This window comes from Botrytis byssoidea, assembly GCF_014898295.1.
Source record: "Botrytis byssoidea strain MUCL 94 chromosome Unknown BBYS_001, whole genome shotgun sequence".
NCBI classification, from domain to species: Eukaryota; Fungi; Ascomycota; class Leotiomycetes; order Helotiales; family Sclerotiniaceae; genus Botrytis; species Botrytis byssoidea.
The window spans coordinates 1,414,228-1,436,489 of NW_024065842.1; the positions used below are offsets into that span (position 1 = coordinate 1,414,228).

General features: G+C 42.9%; 7 protein-coding genes across 7 annotated transcripts; 4 read left to right on the plus strand and 3 right to left on the minus strand.

The window, feature by feature from the left end:
- Positions 1 to 832: 832 nt before the first annotated feature.
- Positions 833 to 2,278, minus strand: EAE97_000429 (uncharacterized protein; the record flags this gene model as incomplete). The annotated part of the gene is made up of 2 exons (XM_038870939.1): positions 1,239 to 2,278; positions 833 to 1,008 (listed from the first exon to the last, which is right to left on the minus strand). The coding sequence occupies exons 1-2, from the start codon at positions 2,194 to 2,196 to the stop codon at positions 833 to 835; spliced, it is 1,134 nt and encodes a 377-aa protein (XP_038738300.1). The 5' UTR covers positions 2,197 to 2,278.
- A 2,631-nt stretch (positions 2,279 to 4,909) lies between these two features.
- On the plus strand, positions 4,910 to 7,360 carry EAE97_000430 (uncharacterized protein). The gene is made up of 2 exons (XM_038870940.1): positions 4,910 to 5,929; positions 5,998 to 7,360. The coding sequence occupies exons 1-2, from the start codon at positions 5,580 to 5,582 to the stop codon at positions 7,079 to 7,081; spliced, it is 1,434 nt and encodes a 477-aa protein (XP_038738301.1). The 5' UTR covers positions 4,910 to 5,579; the 3' UTR covers positions 7,082 to 7,360.
- Positions 7,361 to 8,450: 1,090 nt separating this feature from the next.
- EAE97_000431 (uncharacterized protein) lies at positions 8,451 to 12,827 on the plus strand. The gene is made up of 5 exons (XM_038870941.1): positions 8,451 to 9,719; positions 9,824 to 10,127; positions 10,176 to 10,741; positions 10,793 to 10,901; positions 11,044 to 12,827. Exons 1-5 carry the CDS (start codon positions 8,763 to 8,765, stop codon positions 11,886 to 11,888), a joined length of 2,781 nt encoding a protein of 926 aa, XP_038738302.1. The 5' UTR covers positions 8,451 to 8,762; the 3' UTR covers positions 11,889 to 12,827.
- Positions 12,828 to 13,695: 868 nt separating this feature from the next.
- On the plus strand, positions 13,696 to 14,848 carry EAE97_000432 (uncharacterized protein; the record flags this gene model as incomplete). Its single annotated transcript, XM_038870942.1, has 4 exons — positions 13,696 to 13,729; positions 13,787 to 14,401; positions 14,477 to 14,551; positions 14,676 to 14,848. The coding sequence occupies 4 exons, from the start codon at positions 13,696 to 13,698 to the stop codon at positions 14,846 to 14,848; spliced, it is 897 nt and encodes a 298-aa protein (XP_038738303.1).
- Positions 14,849 to 15,419: 571 nt separating this feature from the next.
- EAE97_000433 (uncharacterized protein) lies at positions 15,420 to 16,881 on the plus strand (the record flags this gene model as incomplete). The annotated part of the gene is made up of 3 exons (XM_038870943.1): positions 15,420 to 15,426; positions 15,514 to 15,572; positions 16,081 to 16,881. 3 exons carry the CDS (start codon positions 15,420 to 15,422, stop codon positions 16,879 to 16,881), a joined length of 867 nt encoding a protein of 288 aa, XP_038738304.1.
- A 767-nt stretch (positions 16,882 to 17,648) lies between these two features.
- EAE97_000434 (uncharacterized protein) lies at positions 17,649 to 20,566 on the minus strand (the record flags this gene model as incomplete). Its single annotated transcript, XM_038870944.1, has 2 exons — positions 17,649 to 20,412; positions 20,475 to 20,566. 2 exons carry the CDS (start codon positions 20,564 to 20,566, stop codon positions 17,649 to 17,651), a joined length of 2,856 nt encoding a protein of 951 aa, XP_038738305.1.
- A 1,090-nt stretch (positions 20,567 to 21,656) lies between these two features.
- On the minus strand, positions 21,657 to 22,115 carry EAE97_000435 (uncharacterized protein; the record flags this gene model as incomplete). Its single annotated transcript, XM_038870945.1, has 1 exon — positions 21,657 to 22,115. The coding sequence occupies one exon, from the start codon at positions 22,113 to 22,115 to the stop codon at positions 21,657 to 21,659; it is 459 nt and encodes a 152-aa protein (XP_038738306.1).
- Positions 22,116 to 22,262: the final 147 nt, after the last annotated feature.

Genomic DNA, 22,262 nt, shown 5'->3' on the forward strand with positions numbered 1-22,262 from the left:
CTAGTATTAAGTAGATTGACAATTATTGATATTATTCTTTTACTCAATAGTAGAACGTGTGAAAGATTGATCTTTGGAGCGAAGCTTCGCAGTGAGAAAGCGATCGTGAAACACGAACTGCTTCTCCACAAAGCTGCTAAATTGCATCTTCGAAGGGAGTATTGAGCGAGAGGCCCCTCTTCCTATAAGTATTGCCTAATAGAATGTACTTCAAATAAAGGTCCCAGCCCATTCAGGGGGTTTTCGTCTCTTTATAGGCTCTGATTGTACCCAAGACTATGTAAGGTTATTAGCAAAGATGAACAATCCTGATAATCATTCTGTAACTAATATTAATCGCGTTCAACCATTTTCAGGCTTTGGTGAAGCCTTAGACCTTTATTATAGGAATTACATCTCTTGATACACGGACGCTGAAAGAATTTTACCGTAAGTGTTTTTACGCTTTGCGAAAAAGCGACAGTTAGATTAATAATAGTTCGGCATCTTTATACATTGTCACACTGCTCACCTTACCATATAGTGACTTGGCCAAATGGTCTACTATATCTGCCAGAGACTAAAATTGAGCACTTATTACACAGTCATGTGATGGAAAGAATATCATGAAATTACAACTGGTGTATGTATACGTAGCATTCCCCTCATTCCTTTCTCAATAATCTTGACCCGTCAAAAAATGCGTGACCAAATCAAAAACAGCGACGTTTCCTTCCTAATTTCCTTGCCAACAAAAAGAGTGAATTGAAAAATGGAAGATTATCAATTTATCTTAAGTACTACTCGCTTGCGAGTAGTACCCATAACCCCATCCAACTTCCATGGCTTAGGCCTATTCGGAAACAACTTTACATCCAGCAAAATACACATCATCGTTTGCGACCAATTCGAGCTGCTTAATAAGTACTGAACCTTTATCTGCACGAGCGGCCGTGATCCAGATATGTTTGCTAAACAAAACCTTTGCATTTTTCCCCGGGACTTCGAACTTCTCTGTTACCGTTGACTCTTTATACTCCGTGAATTAAGAAGACCTTTCGGAGGTAAATTGATAATTGAGAGTGACGCTGAATTCTACGCATCCAATGCCAGAAGAGGCCGAGACTAAAAGAGTTTGAAGTCAGCAATTGCTCGTCTTGGATGAACAATGGAAAGGAGTTCATGTTGAATATTGAATATTGAGATAGAATCGATTATCAGGAAAGTGAGATTAATAGGCATGTATAGATTATACTAACTCTCAACACCAGCAGAGTGAGTCATTGACTCAGATTCTGTTTTACTGACGCCGTATTTTATTTCTTTTTGGCGCGAGTACTTGCCCTCACCACCATTTACCCAAACACCCTCGACCTTCCATGCAATGGATCTGCTCAGTTCAATAAACGGGATCCGGATGAAGTCAAGGCTTCTTTCGTCTTTCATGTCAAGGAAAGAAATGAATGGCAAAGTAACGCGGCACTGCTCGCTGAGCGAATATTGATCCCCCGTGGTAGGGATTGCAGTCGCTGAGATCTTAGGAACCGAGGCGTCGAATCTCTTGAATTCGTTCTCGCAAGGCAAAACCGGAACCAAAGCATGTTCTGAGTCGGGCTTAGAGTAGCTCTGGTGTCCTCGGAAAGTACCAGCTGTTATGGGAATATTCTTGTCGCCCATGCCTATAGTTGGTTCCGGAACTATTTGCCACACGCTACAATCAAAGTCACCACCGCCATGCTTGTCGTCCCAGTATGAGCTAGTAGAGTAGACAGCACGCTTTGCGAGATCAGCTCGTAAGCACCAGACTTTATCAGTGCTTGGTTTTTCATCCCATGTCGTATTTGTGCAATTAAAGACAACGTCACCCATCGACACATATCCCTCTGGAGGGATTGGTCTCCATAAAGAGTTATCATATTTTCCACCCATTCCTTTAGAAATCCACATTCTTGTGTATCCAGTTGGGGATTTGACTGCGGGATTCGAATCGCTGGTGGCCCCTACGAGGAGAGTAGCTTGCTTCTTATTGATATCGTTGTAGTGGTCAACGCCGACAGTACCCAAGGGGCGCATACCTCCAAAATCGCTAGACTGGGACTTTGGATGCCAGAAAGTAACGGCTCTAGCTGCACCAGTACCTGTGTCTGCCCAGGCCCATTCATACTCGGAGGTCAAAGTAACCTTTAGGTCCCCGTACGTGCGGGTTTGGTTTGTCATATTCACTAAAGGCAAGAGTGAAGGCTAAAGAAAGCCGTTGACGTTTGATGGATTGTTAGGAATTGATCAATAAGTAAGATGGAATATCTGCGTGGATAGACTGGCCGGCCTGAAAATCGCAGGAAGCCATCTCAAATATATATACACGATGGCTACTGCCGCTAATATATGCCAAGTCCCTCTCAGAACCGCCTCTCTGATTATCAGGGGAAATGAGCTACCGAAACAGCTCTCTCCGCTTCAACTAAGACATTTACGATATTTCAGCTCGTACCGCACCTTTCTGATCATCTGAACATATTGATAATGCTATGAGTTACTATTCCCATACTACGCACATGGCTCTTTGTTCCTGTATCTGGCGACATGCATGACACAATAAATGCCGTGTGGAGAAAGAGGAGTTTGATTGAGCCATCCAGATTCGTGTGAAATTTCTGATAGAGCCCGCGCCATGCATGCAGCACACAGTTCCAAACTCTGGTGGATGCTGTTGTTGATTGAAAAGGTTAGTCAAATGAATCAGAGGTAACATTTAAAGCAACGAACTGCAGAGCTGAGAAATTTGACCCCGCGTTTGTGGCTTCAGATGACGCGATTAATTTGGTATTCGGTCAATGAGCCGGGTCTGACGAAGAGAGATACGAGCTTTCAGCTCACAGAGGACTTTCTGCCATCCACACATTAGACCACCTTCAAAAAGTGCTTGATTAAACATAAGTATTTCTGTACTGAGTAACTCATGACTTATTCTCTGATAAATCAAGAATTACCACGTCAGAATTACGTATCATCATCCAGAACTTCAAGCAAATAATGATCGCGTATTGACTCGCTCAATGTTGAAGGCTCAGATCTTGAAGGACTGCGCAATGATCTAGCTAGACTGTAGAATTGCATCAGGATGTAGTGTTTTCATTGATTTTTTTATGATGAAACATAAGAGATGATATACGATGGCCTAAGTCCTCAGGTCAAACTAGAATCTAGTGCAGGAGAGGCGGCTGGGTCTCCGTCATGATACTTGCTGCCATGTTTTCCGAGAATCATTTCATGCAAGCCTTCTCGAATTCGTTATTTAATTCTGTGAGATGTTCGTGACATCAGAAGAGGAGAACCTCAAAGGAAAAAATGGTCGATGAAATATGTAGAAAACCAAGAGAATCAGTACTACAGATCATGATTTGATGAATTGGGACCGAATTCAACCTACAATTGACTCAAAAGAAAATGTTACCATTTGACACAGATTCTCTGAATTCATACTCATTTATTCGTGGTTTCAAACGATGTGTTTCGAAAATATGGTACAAGGGCTGACCAATTTATCTTCACAGAAAATTCCCAAAATCATTCTCGATATCAAATGCCAGAAGAATCAGGGGGTAATGCAAGAACATTCCTCCTTGATATACATCGCTATGAAGGATGTTACTTTGGATGGATGGACATCTTCACGCACCTTGACTCAAGTGCGTTCTTCCTTGCACTGTCGCACAACGTTTGGCAGTTGAGTTAACTAGGTTTATCACGGCTTCAAACAGACTTGAATGGGCGGGTCAATATGCGGCACCCAGCTTTTAGGAGCTTCTCTTGTTCTAAACGTTCCACTTCTCGGGGACCATCTTTGTTTTAGGGACATCATTATGTTCCGTTTGAATATTTGCTAACATGGGAATGCATTACCATCACTTCATTGCTCTCGCGCTGTTTCACGAGCTCAAGTTTGTATCACTCTAACATTGCAAGTGTGTGTATTGAGTCGAGTACCCCTCACTCCGAGCTTTCACCCCTCGAGCAGCCTCTGCCACAGCGCTACACGTAATGGAAATGCATATTTGTTTATCAATTGCTGTTCACGGCTTCGCACAAGCTGTCCATAGAAATATTCTGCCCAACAGCTTTGCAAAGGCTACTTTTCTTCTTGGCTATCTTTCCTGTCAAGGCTCGTAGGTAGTGCTTTGAAATCATGCAAGGCTGTTTTCCATGAATTAGCGGTTAGCAGGCTTCGTGAACCTTGAGGTACATAGAAGTATACTTAAACACAGTATATGTGAATGCAAGGGAATTTCAACCACCAAGTCGATGCGCATAGCGAAATAGCCTCTAGGCGACAACTACAAGATCTCATGAACCAAAAATTTCGCCTTGAGATACAACCTAGTGGGGTAGCTTTTATACTTCCACGATATCGCACCGCAGAGCGGTCGTGTAAGGTATGATGTGACGACACGCGTATCCAGAGAACTTCAATGGCAAAAATCAGAAGCTGTTCAATTCGTCGAAACCCAACTCAGCGACACAGTTATACACCACTTGGGAAGTTGCGAAACGAAGCACTTGAAAGTAATAAGGTATTAAAGGAAGCGAGTGTTATAGTTAGATGTCCCGACTAAAAAATTTCATCCACGCTACGATTTCATGAGACAATTGTGCTTCAAATTTGATCCACGAGACTTGATAATCAGATGCTTCGTGAGGATCCCACAGTCGTTATTACCGTTCGTGAGTAATTCTCCAGGTTGCAATACTTGAACTTTGAGAAGCAAAACCCCCAATTCGACCAATCCTGATAGCAAACTTCAATCCTTCACCAGAACGCATAAAAATACGCATAGAACAAAAGTTAACATAATATGGCAACAGCAATGATTTATACAACACACAATAGACTTCTACCGTACAACGCACCAAAAACCCCGCCTCAAACCCCCAATTCTCGCCAGCCAATACCCAAGCGATCCGCCCCTCCATCAAAAAATTTAAGCGCCCACAGCGCATAAACATCTATCCATAGGTCCTCAGCCTCTACTGTGAAACAGTAAATAGCAGCACTCATTCACTTTCGATATACTAAAAAACGATGGTGTGGGCGGGTATATTTTGGAGGACCAATACCGATGTGTATTTCGATTTTCTTGAATAATTTTAGTAGATCGGGTAACGGGATTTAAGATGAGGATTGAAGGTTGGGTTGCATGCGGTGGCATGTTTAATTGCAATTTGATACTACTTCGTGTTTTGATGCTGTACTTATACCGTTGTGATCGCTCTTGATCTCGATTTTCTTACTTGGAACTACCTACACATATTTTACTCGCTCGTTCGTTCATTCCTTTGATTTTGCTGATTCATTTAATACCTCGAGTTTCTGTTTGCTTTTCTTTTTGCAATTGAGGATTGATATACATACAGTGCAGGCACTATTTTTTGAGAATCGTTAATTTTGATTGATTACTTGTTTGAGTTTCCTACGCTGTTTCAGTTACCTTGCTCTCTTCCTATCGTTGCACAGTGGTACTCTCTTTGAATACTATATCCCATTGTTTCATTAAAATATCACGAAAACTGCTGTCTCATTGACGTTGACATATCTATCCATCATGGTCGATAGAAAACACGTTAGAAAATCGAGGAGTCATGGGTACTTTCATCGAAGAAGACCAGATGAGATATATATCCAAAATGCCCAAAGTCATATGTTTTCATACGCCAACATGGAAGAAGTCATGCCAACACCCGAACTCCTTTTTGACGTTGATGAAAGAGAAAACGCCACATTTCCCCGAACTCCAGATGATGAGGCATCATCACCCCGAAACTTTTTTCTCGAAAAGCCACCCGCGAGTTGGAAATCAGAGGAAACGCCCATCTCCCCTGGTGTGACTGTATTATTGAGTCCGGCGTATGGGGATGAGAATGGCGATTTGGATGTCATGGAGTTTTTCCAGGCGTATGTTGTCACCTGTCATTATAAAGCGTATTTTTAGGGTTCTCGATACTTATATTTTTCATTTGCAGAGCGACCTACCCAGGACCACGAGCGGTGCGAATTACTTCAGAAAAGTCACGAGATACGCCCATGTCTCGAAATGCAAATAAGAAGAAAAATTCATCGAAAATTGGGCTTCCATCGCCAAAAACTCCTAAAGCTTGGCCTTCAATCGTGGAGCCTGACATTAGTACTCTTCCTTCGCCGGAAGTAATTGAAAAGAATATACTAGGAGCTCGTCTGAAACTTTCTAGACGAGAGATTTCGACTGAGAAGTCTGTAAATTTTGGACAAACTCAACGTCGTATGATTGACAATCCGCTTGAAGCATATCTTGTGGCACCAAGGCACATGCCAGGCCGGAAACAAACTGGCTCGCCATCTCCGGAAGAGAGAAATACTCATAGCCAAAACAATCTGCTAGAACCAACATTAGCAGCCAGCGGAACCATTTCAAGGACACCTAGTCCAGTGTTTGATTTTGACGATTCGGAAATCACAGATATTGAAAGCGGTGATGAATTTGAAGAGACACGCAACGAGAGATTGAGCAGATGTGAAACATTATCGAGTCAAGATCTCCATAGCCCAATGTTTGACAAGCCTCCAAAGCCATTGGAAAAAGATTGGAAGTTCCGTCTCCAACAAGATTGTGCTATGGGTACTCTTGGTGCCTTAGAGTCACCCTCGATGTTCTCATCTGCTAGCCAAGCTCCTCGGAAAATATCCAAGTCGACAAATAGAAGGCTCGGGGAGATTGAATTACCGAATTACAATACCGAATATTCAAAGAGTCACACAAATGGTATACACACAAGTCGTCCTCGTCAAACCAGTGCAGAATCAACACGCTCTCAAACCTCGCCTATCATACCGCCACCTCGAAGGAACAGTCCACCTATCATGGCACCAATTCATCGAGACCAGAGCGAAGCAAAAGGAGCATCATTTGAACCAGAATCCCGCACACCGCGAACTGTAGTATCGAATTGGCTCACGAGTATGTCTTCCAACGCTGGACGTAAGGAACAATCGCGAGAGCATGATGCTTTTTGGAAGAAAAGTCGAAGTTGGGGTCGCAAGACGAAGCCTAAATTGGAAGGCTGGATTTAATAATATAGGCGGGGAGTATGCCGTTGGGTGGTTTTGGTGGGGCGATATTTACGATGTAAATTTACGTGTTGACGGTCAGGGTTCATCAAAATTGTTAATGAATATCTAGGCATCTGGAAACTTTAATGGAGGGCATTGTGTAGAAAGATTATATGTTAAAATATAAGGCCTGTGAGAGGGAAACTCGGGAGTGGGAGAATGGAGAAGAGGCTGGATCATACTCCGTGAATTTATAATGATACCAAGTTCTTGTTCATTGTGCTTAGGTTCCCCGAGCCTCCTGTAACCTCAAGTACTTCTTGACGTCAAAATGACTAGGCATGCGCGCGGCTGCTCGCTGTCACTACCAGCTAAATTTCTAGACCTTCTTGACAACTAATGATGTTGTGTCATCATACTCTGTCGCTTTGGTCTCTGCTTGCTGCGGAAACTGCGTGCTGTTCGTCAAACCCTTCACTAATCTTGTATATACCCGTAAAACAGACAAATGATAGATGTCCATGATGGAAACAAGAGTAAAGGGACCACTTAATGATCTTTCAAAGATGTAAATAAAGCGGGGCATTGCAAATACTCCCCGGTTCCCTCAGCGGCACAGCACAGCACAGAGCACAGAACATCAGCGTGATAGCAGCGGCTGTTTGCAGATTGGGAGCAACCATTCAACAAATCCCGATAATAAGCTTTGAAAGTTGGATAAAATACGGGAAAGCCAAGAGAACCAAGATGAACAGACAGAGTAGAGAGCAAGCAAACAAACAGGAAACATTCTCTCAACGGTAATGTAAACATAAGATGGAGAGACAACAACTATTACATGGCAATGCATACCTAGGTAGTCAATCAGATTAAAAGTTATATATAACTCTAGAGTGAATGATCAATCGAGTGCTCATTTATCGTTCAGCTTTAAGAAGAAACCAATCGAGTCCAGAAATCCAGAGGCTGTGTTGAGACTCTAGAAATGCATCCATCAATGATAATGACAATACGTACCCAGCGAGCCAGGTAGGTACTGATATCACGCACCAAAATCTGACGAAGAGCCACCAGGTTATGACAAAAAGACGCAGGGATTCAAACTGCACGTAGTTAGTCTTGTACCGGTTTTAGTCCTGATCTGACAGTGAGAGGGAGAGAAGAACCCACTCCAAAAACTTTCCCGTTCTTCAACCAATCCTTCATCGTCTTCAACCAACAATTCGGACTATCGTAGTAAAATACAGCGATCTTTATGTCGGTTCCAGACCTGCAAAAGAGTGAATTGCTATAAATGAAGAGTACCAGACCCACATCCATCATCTATTTGTTAGTTCAAGGTGGTTGGCGGATAAAGTAAGAGAGATAGGTAGGTGAAGTGGTAGGCTTTTGCTTTGCTCCCCTTTGCTTTGTTTTTCTGTTCTAGTATTTTTGTGGCGCAGACCTTTTAAGTAGGTAGGTATTGCTTGATATCGTGGTAGTATCAGTACCAACTTGACGTCTCATTATTCCATAATGATTGATATGCCGTTCTCTGTCGATCTGCTGTTACACTACTGATACGATACGAGATATCGATCCGCAAACAATTTGCAAGATACATTCAAACCTCTGAACAAAAAGGAAAAGAAGGACAAACAGACAGAGAAGAGAGAAATTTAGATTCACGACTAAAATTTGAAACAATTCACATTCACTCAACATGAGTGCCAGTCCGGCTGAGCGAAAAAGTATATTAAAATCAAGGGACATCGATCTTTCAGATAATGCAACCGGCGTCGCATCTTCTTCGGTGTCAACCAGTCCACCGAGATTGACCCATCAACGACACGGATATCGCAGAATGGACTCCCAAGGTTCAGTTCAATTTTCCCCAAATCTCGAACATGTTCAAGAAGATACTCCTTACTCTACAATTCCCTTGATAGTCGAGGGCGAATCGCCTGAATCTGCGAACATGTCTCAAGGATTAGGAATATCTCGAATGCCTACCTCTGCGAGTCGCAAATCGCCAAGTCCGCCCAGTCCCTCGGGCGGATTTTATAGCCCACCAATTGGGTCTGCATCTTTGATGACCTCTCCTGCAACTTCGACAAATCGTTTACTGGCATCTCCGACGTGGACGGAAAATAATACATATGGTGGGGGAGGAGACTTCTTGGACGTGGACCAAGGGCAAAGACGCAACAATGAATCTCTGGATGAGCAAGACATTTCTAGAGGAAAGATTTCAGCTTTCACCGAGAGTCTGGACCAGGCTTTTGACACCCCGAATATTTCAAGGCTGAGCAGTATTCATGAAGATCATGTACACGACGAGAAACATATCGGATGCGGGTGTGCAGCGAATAATGATATTCATTCGCGTGTCAGAAGTTGGACGTCAGTATCCGTTCTATGCCTCTGCATATATTCAACCATATTTTCCGGGATTTGGTTTTTCATAGCTGTTCTTCGGCCGCGATATGGTGAGCATATCAAGACTAATGGTTCGTTGACGCCGTCAACTGCTTCAATTTTGTTTGCCGGTTTTGCGAAAAGTATCGAGTTATCTTTCGTCACTATATTTGTCAATTTCCTTGGCCAAGTCTTAAGTCGGAGGTCTCTTGTTAGGAATTCCGATGGTGTCACTGTTGCAGAGTTGACAATGCGAACTTGGGTAGGTTTGATTTTTATTACTTTGTTTGATGTTGAGTTTTTCCTTTGAGGCTTAGATATCTTTTTTGTGTGGAATGTTTGTCTGATATTAATTGCCACTTTTAGGTCATCCAACCAGGATTCATGATCACAAATCCTAAAATTTTGCGAAGAGCCGCATGGTCAATCTTAGGAGCAATTACGTTGACGGCAGCTTTTGTCGCTATGTTCTATACCACGGCATCAGATGCCATCGTTAGTCCTAGTCTCCAGTTTGGCAAGTGGGAACATGCAGTAATGAAAGGATTGGTTGAAACAAGCTATGGAAATCCTTATTATGTTGCACAGAATTGCGAAACTCCAATCACAAAAGAAATGGATTCAGAATACTCCGCTTCCACTTGTGTGGATATTGATCACGCGGGAGAAGGTGTGTGAATCCTCAACCATGCTATTCGAGAACACGCTAACTTTTTAGCCTATCATAATTTCCTTGAGTATGTTCGTACTTGGGCCGATATTGCTGCTGCTGGAGGAAAAGGTAATTCGTCGAAGATGGCAAATCGGCCAATTGTGACAGCCAACCTTTATGACAACACTACTGTTAAAGCATCATGGATTCGTACCGATACTAGCGATATGGCTGCCAGCTATGAAAAGTACAAACGTGTTGTTAACAACGTCACTCTCGCTATGCCGCACGCTAATGTCATTTCCGCTGCGACTGATTCAATCAATGGAATCTTACAACCTTCTGATCTTGAAGGCGTAGGAGAATATAAAGTTAAAGCATCGGTAGTGAGCCCCACTATCAATGTTTTATGTGTCAACATGAATAAAACAGAACTCTCGCCAATCATTTATGTTGACTGGCCTAATGCAATCACAACTGACGCTCCAAATATTCCAGGCCAGAAAATGGCTTGGAGTGGTTACTCATCGGAGATCAATTTACAGCCAGGCCAGGAGTATCTCAATAGCACTGCGGTGGATGATATATTTGGGTGGGGCGCAGATGGAAAACAGCCTCCAGTATTTCCAATGGTAAGCTTATGTTGTATAACTTAGTGTGTTTGTATCGGCTAACCCCTATAGTTGCCTATCGACTACAATACTATCACCAATATATCGGTGTACATGAGCGATTATATATACATTCTTGCGAAATCAAGTACCACAGCCGATTATACTGTATGCGAAATGAGTATGTACTCCCCAATCCTTATTTCCCTAATCCTTTATCCTCGTGACTCGGGTTTCAAATTCAAAACGAGCCATTGAAAAATATACAATATTACGAGCAGGGGAATACCGCGATAGCTGAGTTGCTAACAATCATTTGCTAGGCTCCTTTCTTGCAACCGACTGTAGCACGACATATTCAGCTTCTGGGGTAGGTGGAGTTCTGGAAAACACTTGCGAAGATCCCAACGATGAGATCGCTTATGACAAATCCTACAACCCACCACCACCACCTCCCGCTCGACAACAAGATTTTCGAAACATCATTTCGGAATGGGCGCTTACATTGTCTCTGAACACTGGAATTTCAAATGATAATGCTTCTATTTCTCGATTGCTTACACAATTCGTCACGACAGCTCCTAGCCTGAATACTACGTTACCCAGTCTCGCAGAAGCCCTCGCTTCGCTATCTGGCTGCACCTTGTTGATCAGTGCTCAGGGCGCTACCTACAGACATTATATGGGATACAACGCTACAAACGAAATCGTAAGTCCCGGCGTCTACGAACCATTCAACGCATCAATCTCCAGTCAATCCTACACCTCAGGCCCGGCTGTTCGCTGGCAAAACATGTTTTACGTCGTTCTTCTCCTCGTCTTTCTCACCAATATCTTCTGTCTCGGTTATTTTATCCGTCAACGCGGTCTTGTCACCGATTTCACCGAAACACAAAATTTATTCGCTTTGGCGGTTAACAGTCCTCCTTCTCAACGCTTAGGTGGGAGTTGTGGCGCTGGTCCACAAGGTGATCAGTTGAATGTTGATTTCCATGTTCACCACGAAGAAAATTCAAGTCACTTCTATCTGAAGGAGGGGAATAGTAGTAGTGTTTTTGAACCTTCGAGTTTTGAGCTGAAAAGCAGAATAGGCTCGGTTACGAAGTTGAAATCGAGAACGGCGAGCAGTTACAGTATGTTGAGTAATAAACGGAGGAGTATTTTGTGAGTGAGGTGGATCAAAAAAAAATCAAAATGAAGGCGAGATAGACGGAGAGTAGCTAATTGCATATGAGGGGCGTTTGATATGGTCGGGATGTATAGTGAGGGACTTGGAAATACCCATGATATGATGAACTTATGAAGTTTATTAATTGCTGCTTGCTAGATGCATCATAAGTTTGACAGCGTCAGTTTCTATAATAATAACCGGAAAAATGAATCTTCAGCCTAATTAGTGGTTTATAAAATAATTGAAGATTATTGAATCTCGGTGGTGGGTTCTAGGTCTTTTGGTGATGAATGCGCTTTGCGTCGTCCATGGGGATCTTGCTTTTATTGCGGGAAAGAAAAGAAAAGGAATACTTAGTAGTGTTGCTTTTCAATGGGAAATTAGAATCATACAATGAGCTACGACGAAACGAACGGACGATTAGATATACTTATGAGTTGAGATTTCAAATCCCGCGACAGAAGTAATCGCGAGGTTCTCCGATCTCCATGTTGAGTAAACATGACCAAGTTTCCTCTTCTCATCGAGCAATTAAATGGGATGGAGTTATCGGACATTATTGGCGTAGCTATGCGATTTGTTTCTGGAGCGGGGTCTACGTCGGAGATAGGAGTGGAGAGGAGGGCGCGGAGATTTCTGGGTGTGGATTTTTTTATGGAATTGGACTTGTGAAGTGTAGTGGGTGGATTTCTCTGTTGCGATCAGATGGGATGGGTGATGGGTGGATGGTGAGTGAGTGAGTCTGTATATATTTTTTCTTATGCTTTGAATTGGTTATCTTCACTTCAAGTATTATACGACTTTTAGAGTTCCAGCGCGTTCGAATGTGGAGTTGTTGTGGATTCATTTTCTTACTTGATAGAATAGTGGAACCTCTCTATGACCACAAATTCTTTGTAAGCAGAGTCTCTTTATAAGCAAAATCTCTTTATAAGGATATATGTCTTTGCGTCTCGAATCCTTTAAAGTTCAATAATGATATATGTCCTTGAAGCCCCTCTATCAGAATATCCTTCGGTATCCTTATAGAGAGGTTTTACCGCATAGAATTGAGTTTCCGCTATACTCTTATTTTCGTCTGTCCCTCGCAGTATCCAGAATTCTACGAATGATCTAGGACTCCACTTCGTCTTAAAGTGGGCATGGCAGTTGTAGGTGACTAGCCTAGTGGGCAGTCAATACCTCGTATACCTTATGATATACCTCATTTGATTGGCCTCTGAAGAGAAAAAAAAAGAAATGTCGGGCTGCCCGGGCTGATCCAACGGTATTTCAGATAGCACGTCATTCGGCCCGCTAACTGAATCTGGTGCATACATAATATATGGAGTACTTCTGGGGAAACGTCAAAGTTTGCGACATGTCCCGAATTTGCATTGGTAGATACTTTTATTCCGGTGAGGCTTTGATTGCATTGAGGGACTTGCACTCCAAAGCAGCCTGTGGACAGTCCGTGGATCTCGTTTCGGAGTCCGACGGGATTATCGGACTTAGATGGTTTGAGACCTGGTGGTCGACTGATTGCTAAGTGATTGCTAACTGATCGTCGTTTCGTCTTGAGTGTGAAGATAATTTTCGTTTCTGGTGATGGGACGTTATTTCTCGCGTAATGGCCATGTACGGGGTGAAGTGGTACTTGGGAGTGTACTTATTTAATCTGGTGATTTCCCATTTTTCAATATAATAGTTCCAAGAGTTCAACAGTTAGCTTTAATTGAGCCAATAAATCACCTTCTCGAGATTTCCCCAACAAACATAATCAAGTCGAATATAGTCATTTTTATAAGTCATCTCTTCGGTCAACATGCCTTCAACTTCACCATATTCAGCCGAGAGTGGTAAGATGCCAAAAATTTCATACCAAATTTAAGATAACTGATCTCTTTCAACCCTAGGCGAGAACTTTACAAAGATATCCTACAATGACACCTACGCCGCAATCAGTCCTAAAGCTTCAAGCCATAGTGGCAAAGTAGTTTTTATAAGCGGAGCATCGAAAGGGATTGGTCGTGCAATTGCCCTTTCATATGCCAAATCCGGTGTATCTGGTCTTATCATAAGCGCACGAGCTTCCTTGGCTTCTGTCGAAAGAGAAATCGAGGAAGTTTGCAAATCAGCAAATATTCCCGTTCCAAAAATTCTTGCTCTGAAGCTTGATGTACTTGACTTTGCAAGCGTCGAAGATGCTGCTAAATCTATCGAGACAACGTTCGGTCGATTGGATATTCTGATTAACAATGCGGGATATTTTTCTAGTGCAGAGAATATAGTGGTTGGAGATAAAGACGAATGGTGGATGAATTTGGAAGTCAACTTGAGAGGAGTGCACTGGGTTACCAAGTGTTTGTTGCCACTATTACTGAAGACAGATGGCGGTGATAAGACCGTTGTGAATGTTGCGAGTGTGGCGGCTCTACTCATGCACCCTGGTTTGAGTGGGTACCAGATGTCGAAGTTCGCGCTTGTGAGGTTCACGGAAACATTGTGTGTTGAGTATGGGGATCAAGGTTGTGAGTTACAGTTTTCTGTTTCCTTTGTTGGTGCGACTGAGTTTTAGGATGGTACACTAATGCTTGATCTTTTAGTACTTGCATATTCTCTGCATCCTGGAGCTGTGCCAACTGATCTATCAAAGGCATTACCAGAAGGTTTTCATGAAAGTAAGATAAGCCAATTTTTCTTCTTCGTTCTCAAAGGAATCTCCGATGGAATTATGCAATATTGACTGCATAGGCGGTCTGCAGTTTTAGTTTTCAAAGAGTTGTACTGATTTATATCCAATAGTTCTCATAGATACCCCAGAACTTGCTGCCGATACAATTCCATTTTTGACGTCTCAAAAGAGAAAGTGGCTCGCTGGTAGGTTCCTCAGTTGTAATTGGGATATGGCGGAAATCATGAGCCGAGAGAAAGAGATAGTCGACGGGGACAAGTTGAAATTCCGAATGAAGTTTTAAAGTTGGAAAGATGAGAGAACGGATAGAACTTTTGGTTTTGATAGTTTCTGGGTGCATACACACTCTTATTTATGATTGTTTGAATGTATCTGTATGAAAAAGAACTTCGAAGGCGCTTTAATTGTTCTTTCCCAATTTTCCTGTTTGTACGTGAGGGTCGGGTGGTTAGAGATGTCTACGTTGTGCCGATGTGATGAGATCACAAGTCATTCATAAACGCGGTAATACTATTTATGTGCCTATTATTATCGTCGCTGGATTTTTCTCACCTGCTGCTTGAATTCAAGAAATTGCGAAACAAGATGCAGTAGTCGGTCGTACCTTCTCATTTCCACATCCTTCGTACCCGACGAAATAATCAGAGAAGGAAGGAACGTCTAACATGACTAGGTCACTAAGATGATTTTCTTCTCTTCATTTTCCTAAACAATACAACACAATCTTGTTACTTACAAAACACTACAATTTGCTTCGCATCACTTCGCATTCCTTTTCTTTGCTTTACTATCAGTTTGGATCCATCGTCTCTCGTCTTAAATAGTCTTAGATGCACTGGGTAGCACATCAGAACATGTGTTGTAAGTTCCATGTTCTAAATGTTTTATCCATACCATCATTTCCTGCCACACATACTCATATCGTTTCTAACATAATCGAACCAACAGATCCACGATTCTCAAGAAATATGACTCACAAATCGACTGACTCAGAGATGACAAGACTCGTAAGTCTTTCCTCCTTCGCTCGAGATCTAAGTTCCTTCTTCCGTTTCCCATCATCAAGACTGTCAATGTTCGATAAAAGCCCCAAGACTGAGGAGTCTCATCTACTCAACTCAATACGTACTGTATCGATACTTTCGATGCCAATACACATTGTTGAATGATGAGAAGTTTTGATTACTCAACCCAAAGCCCCAGAACTTTCAATCGTAGTATAAACTACAAGGTTGAAAAGCCCCATCTCCCTCACTTAGTCCATAATTCTCCATCAATTCCGATATACAATACAAAAGTATCGTTTCTGCACCTGCCATGTCAGTCTTTCATATGTCCAACATAAGTACGGAGATCAGTAGTCTCGTTGAAGTTTTGATCTCGAAATTTTGAACATGGGATACAGACGGGGGCACTAAGAAGTCTCATCTCGTCTCGTCAAGCCATATATTAGCATCTTCAATTCCATCACACATTCCAGCACCAAGATCTCGGATTTGGTCTAATTCATTACAGAAGTCAGCTTTCGAAGAAATCGACCAACAACAGGAGCTTCCTTTTGTCAGATTCTACCGCTGGTATGTTCTTCACAGCATTCACAAGCGTGCTTTCAAAAATGGCATCTTTCAAGAATATATCCCCTGGATCCTCACCGGCGATTCCGCATGGAGCATCGAAAAAATCCTCTTCAAACTTTGTGATTCACCCGAAGTCACTGAAGAGGAAAGAAAAACCATCTGTAACTTCCTCGGCAAATATCATGAACAGGTCCTTGAACAGAGTAAGAATGGTGCCCCTTCCACAGGCCTAGGAAACAAGATGATCGCAGAATGGGAGCATACTAAGCGATTGTTTGACTTAAACGATCCCAACCATATGGCTGGGAAGTCGTGGGCCAATGATCCACAACTTCACACTGACTGGGCTGCTTCCTACGAACCAAATCGCCGTGAGAGAGAAGCCACCAAGGCCGCTAGCCTCTGTCGTGAGCAAAAAGTCATCAATCTCAGCAACCACTCATGTGAGCAACATGCTACCCCTGAAGCCAAGCCCCTTGAAATCAAAGTCCCCTTGCGTAGCAAGAAATCCGCAGATGTGGGCGCGTTCAAACTCGACCTTTCTAGAAAAGGCTCAACAAAGATCCAGAGAGAGATACATGAGATGGAGAGAGCCAAGAGGATGAAATATGAGATGGAGAGAAGAAAGAAGAGGGTTGTCTCTGGAACGGCGAGTGGTTCAACCAGCCCAACTAAAAAGATCAGAGCAGAGGTCGTTGACTTGCTTTTGGACGAATTAGACTTGAGTGATGGTATGTAGGTCTTCGTAAATTGATGGATGTGATACTAATTCAACCAGGTTATTGATTATGAGTTTGAGGTTACTTCGGGGAGCGAGGTGTAGTACACGGTTGTGTAGAGATAGAGAAATTGAGTCTATCGGGGGAATAAGTTTATTACATGGACTGGGTTTATCAGAGGGGTTAGATGTCGTCGAAGGGTTTGATTCAACGAAGTATCAGAGTTGTAAGCAAAGATTATTGAGTAGAATAATTTTATCTCATTGCTTGGAACGACATCCCGCTGCCTATCTAAAATCTTCATGTTGCGTGATAGTGATAGAGTTTCGAAAATTCAACACTTAACATATCGGAAACAATAGTATCTGCATCTCTCATTATTCTTCTCGCTGGTCCAGTTCAATTGTGCAGAGTAAAAAGTCTTGGTATCATTTCGCGTTGTAAGCTAAATTCTCATACATATTTGGTATCCAATCCAATCCATCCAATCTGATCATGAATGCATTTATTCGTCTGTTCATTGTTTATTGCTCATCATTCGTCTACTCATCTGTTCATGGAATTTGAGTTCGTGGCGTCATCATCTCATCATTCTTCCGGAATTCCGATTCCATCTCACTCGTGTCTAGCCAACCAGGCGCGTTTTCAACATCTGAACCAAAGCGGATCTTCCAATTTACACATCGCAGCTAAATTTCATCGGATCCAATCCCCCATAGATTCAACTATTACCGAGTACCGTTCACCAAGCCATTGCTGATTCAAACTCGAGTGGTTCCTCGGCACTTTATTCCCATTTCCTCCACTCATCATTCAATCTCTGAATCTCTCTCCCTATTCCTGGATTCGCAACCATACTCTCTCTACTCTGCCTCTTGGTAGCCGCTACATTAACCTTCCAGGCCAACTCTGCATTTCTTCTCTCTCTCGCCTTAGTAGCCAAAAGCATATAATCATCCGAGTTACAAGCTTTTTGAAAAATGACTCTCATTCTCGGAGAATACAATTGACAACTAGCCTTTTGTATTCGCTGTGGAGTTTTATTGAACATAAGTGGGATTGCCTTTCCATCTTCTAGTTCCGGGAGAATAACATCGTCAAAACATTCTTCGCAGACGGTAAATTCGGGCAATTGAGTGATCATGTACCAGCGGCGATCAGGGAGATCGGTAGCTTGTTGACATTCTTCTAGAATGGAAAATTTACGTGCGAGTTTAGCGAGGGTGCGGGTGTCGGGGGAAGAGTTGTGGTATGCGGCATCATCTGCAGTAGTTTCTAGAGCATCGAAATATTGAACGAAGCGTTTACTGTCAAAACGAAGGTCGCATATGCGGGGAATGGAGCTAGAATAATCTGTTTCAATGGTACGAATAAATGCACCACGGATAGGAGGAAGGAGTATTTCGACCGATCTAACGCATGAGTGACAAACATCAAAGTTTTTGATTGGTAAACCTGTCTTGGGGTCGATTATTGAGTTCCATGATCTGTTGAACACTTCGCGTTTTCCAGGACAGGGTGCCTCGACCGCCCCCACATTCGCAAGACCATAGAAGAGACCGAGATCGTTTCTTCGCTCCTTAAGTGTTAAAAGCCATGCTATTCGATACCAGGGCGAACTTCCAAAATCGCATATGATTGCAATGTCTGGTCTGCGAGCAGCGGGTATAAAGTGGTCTCTAAATCCTGTTGGTGCTATGATCGAGTTGAAGCAACTTGGACAAATGTCGAAGTTGGGGCACTGAGGAAGCGTCAACCAGTCTTGGTAGCCAGTGGTAGGATTCATTCTCGGGCACGATGGAAGTGGCGCAACGCCACCTCGTCCTACATCTTCCGAATAACGACGATAGCTACCGACAGGCCTCTCTAGTTTATTTGAAGGGGTCTGAGGAGGTTGAAAGGTTGGAGGTTGCCAATAGGATTTATCGTTGGGAGCTGGTCGTGTGCTAGGTGGCCGATCTTCCTGATACTGAGGCACTGTTGGTGTGCGTCGAGTTTCACCTGGGGAGTGCAAGTCAATTCTAGTTGGAACAGGAATTGGAAGAGGGAAGGGGGCCGGAATCTGTTGCATCTGTGGCGTTGAAATTGAGCCTGGAACACTTGACTGACGAGAAGATGGTCTTGGGACTAAACCTGGGCTCAAAGGATTAAGTCTCTCCGAACGGTAAATCTCTTGTGAGCCATATAAAGGAGAAATGGGTCTTGAACAAGGTCTGCGACCTTGTGGAAACGTCTCTGCTCTTTCAAATGGCTCTGTCCTAGGTAATTGATTGGGAGAAATCTTTGGAGAAGGAAGTGGAGATGAAATCTTAGAGTGATTTGATGACCTATTAGACCTTGGCGAGTCTACCCGACACTCATAGTCATCTTCTGGCCTTAAATCCTTAGTCCTGCGGTGTTCACGCCGTCTACGCCCAGAACCTCGTTGAGGATCTCGTTCGGAACCACTGTCTGCGAGATCATCTTCACTGCTGCTACAATACTGCAAGTTGGAAGTAGCCGATCTTTTAGGAGAGCGTGCACGTTCTGATCCAGATCCTCGCTCCGACTTGCCAGATCTTAGTCTCTCGAATCGTTTTACGTCTTCAGGTGTGGGCTGTGATTCTACAGTTCTGTCGTTTGAGTTGCGCCTTGATCTTGAAGGAACCTCAAAGTTTCCACTGTTCCTCTTTGCTGCGAGTGGTGTTCCCGATCGCGATATACTATTAGGAAAGTTGCTTTCACTATTTCTTTTCTCATTTATAGAATTGCCGCGTTTTCTCGAGTTCTCCTGTAATGAATTGTGTCGAGGGACGGGCTGCGCAACGGACTCGAAAGAATCTTTCTGGCCCCTAGGAGTGTGCATCATATTAGGAGAGAGGAAGTATTCGCCAGTCGAAGTATGAGGAACATCTTGGGCTTTTGGAGTTTCGTCATTATCCCTGGAACCATATGCAGACGCACTCCTTCGGTATTTGGACGGGATATCTCGAGGGACTTTTGTCTGTATACTTGGCAATTCTTGTCTACTTCTTCTTCTTTCCAATGGAGGGGGCTTTAGCGCTGGCTCATTGTTGATTTTGTTCTTCTCATGTTCGTCCCCATTCGGTGCGGATTGGCGTTCTGATCTAGCTTGTTCCGGTCTGCCTCTGGGTTGCCTATCTTCATTTCTATATTGATTGGCTGGTTCATTGTTTGAGCTTGTATCGGTTCCTGGTACAAGAACAAAACGTCGTTCGGAATTGTCATCACAGTCCCTCGATTCTTTTGGTCTTGGCGCAGCATGTAATCTCTCAGCCTCACTCTCACTGACATCGGACTCGAGTATGATAGGATATTGATCGATAACACCACGACAGGGAGGATCGTATGAGGAAACAGAAGATGGTGCAGATTCTCGTGATAGAGAAATGACCTCATCTTCTACTGTTGGTCTCGGTGGAGGTGGTCCTCTATGTCGAACACGGCTTCTGCTTCTTGCACGTCCAGCATCACGATCGGAGGTGCTCAGGAAGTTAGATGCATAATTGTTTTGTGGAGGAGGGCTGGGAGTTCTTCTTCTATAGCTATAGCTATATAATGATTTAGCGGATCATCAAACCTTCCGGGGAAACTTGGTGGGGAGAAAACATACGGCGAAGGACTTCTTGCTCTAGAGGTTCGGAAGAATCCATTTGCCAACAGTTCATTGACATCCCTCTCTTGTCGTCTGTCAGGCCTTTCCATGCCGGTGTGTGTAAATTTTGAGCTGGTTGAATTTATGGTATTATTGAATCAAGAGGACTTATAAGCTATGAAGCTTGTGTCCATGCGATTTGAGTGAGGATTATTAGATGAGACGAAAGATAATAAAATCAAGACAATGCCTTCAATCTCCAATCTTTGATGTGTGGATATTCAGGATTATGATTATTATTGTCTCTCGTAATAGCTCACCACTACTGGTATCAATTCGTATAAATAGGGTATTATTAGCAATGTTGGCAGTGGTAGTTAAATAGTGGTAGTAGAAGTTTATTTTGGGTGAATTGAGATTGAGAGTTTAAAGTAGGATATGACGGAACAAATTACAAGTGATGACTGGATTCCTTCCCTCTCTGAGACATCTAAGGTTATCGCACACAGACATTTTTTCCATGCGGCTAAAATTCTTCATGACCCCTCATTCGACCATTCAATTGATATTCACTGCACAAAGATCCTACATATAAAAGAAGGAGCTGGAAAGTTGTATATAAATATAGAATGGTAATAGGACAATAAAACGATTTGGTGACGTCGTACTAATAAAAGGGCGGTGGATCTAATAAGTACGCAACATAGACCATGTAAAATGTAGGCAACGGCATCGTTAAAAGGCGTATATATGAAGGGTACTTCGAACATTTTGGCTCAATTATTGGGACCATAGAACAGCTTTATCAACCCTTCATTTCGAACATCTGTCCAGTGAAAGAATACAGCCCCAAGTTTGTCTCCTCATCCTCCGCCCTAGACTTTGGATTGACAAACTAGTTGCCGCAGGTCCCTGGAGATTTCCAATCGTTGTTATCGTGATTTCCTCGTAATGTGTCCCCTCTATTTCCTATATTACTGGCTGACTATCTTCAAGGGGGACATAATAATCTCATGATAGCGTGAGTAGATAATCGGGAGCGAGTACATCGTCCTCTCAAAACAAACACAGAGGGAAGTTTTCGCAGAGAGACGAAGGTGTGTTCAAGTTTGATATTAAGATTGACATTATATAACACCCCCCCTCTTTATAATATACATCCCTGTGTATTGCCCAAGTAAGCTATACACACATCTACCCCTAATCGTGCAAGAATTCCTGAATATCCTTGTCCTCATCGTCCTCCTGTTGTTGTTTTCTCAACATCTCCTCCTGATCCAAAATCTTTCTGATTGCCTGTCTTTGCTTCTTTCGTGCCTTGCCGCCCCATTTGACATCACTCGAAGTGGCCTTGGCATCCTCCTCGCTGTCGGTATCCTCGGAAACCTTGGTCGAATCTCTGAAAGAATTTGCGCCAACATGCTTTTCCTTTTCCTTCTGTTCAGCATGTCCAGCTCTGGCTTTGGCATATTCCTTCTCCTGCTTCTTCGCACCAAGATTGATGAAGTATGGCCTAATGAGAAGGTATGCTCCAACTACCGCGACGATTCGAATCCATTTTTGAAGTTCCATATCCTTCATTTGTGCGAAAGCTCCTGTTGTATTTCGGTAGAAATTGGCAGCTCCCATTTCTAGGAGATTGGTGATAAATTCCGCCATGTTTGTTGAGGGCTGAAGTTGATTTGATTGATCGTGTACAGTGTTGTTTGAGACTGAATTTAGGAGAGATGAATGATGTGGTCGATATATAGTGTTTTTAAGGAAAGTCGGTGGGAGTATGTAGGAGATAACTTGAGACGAATTGGA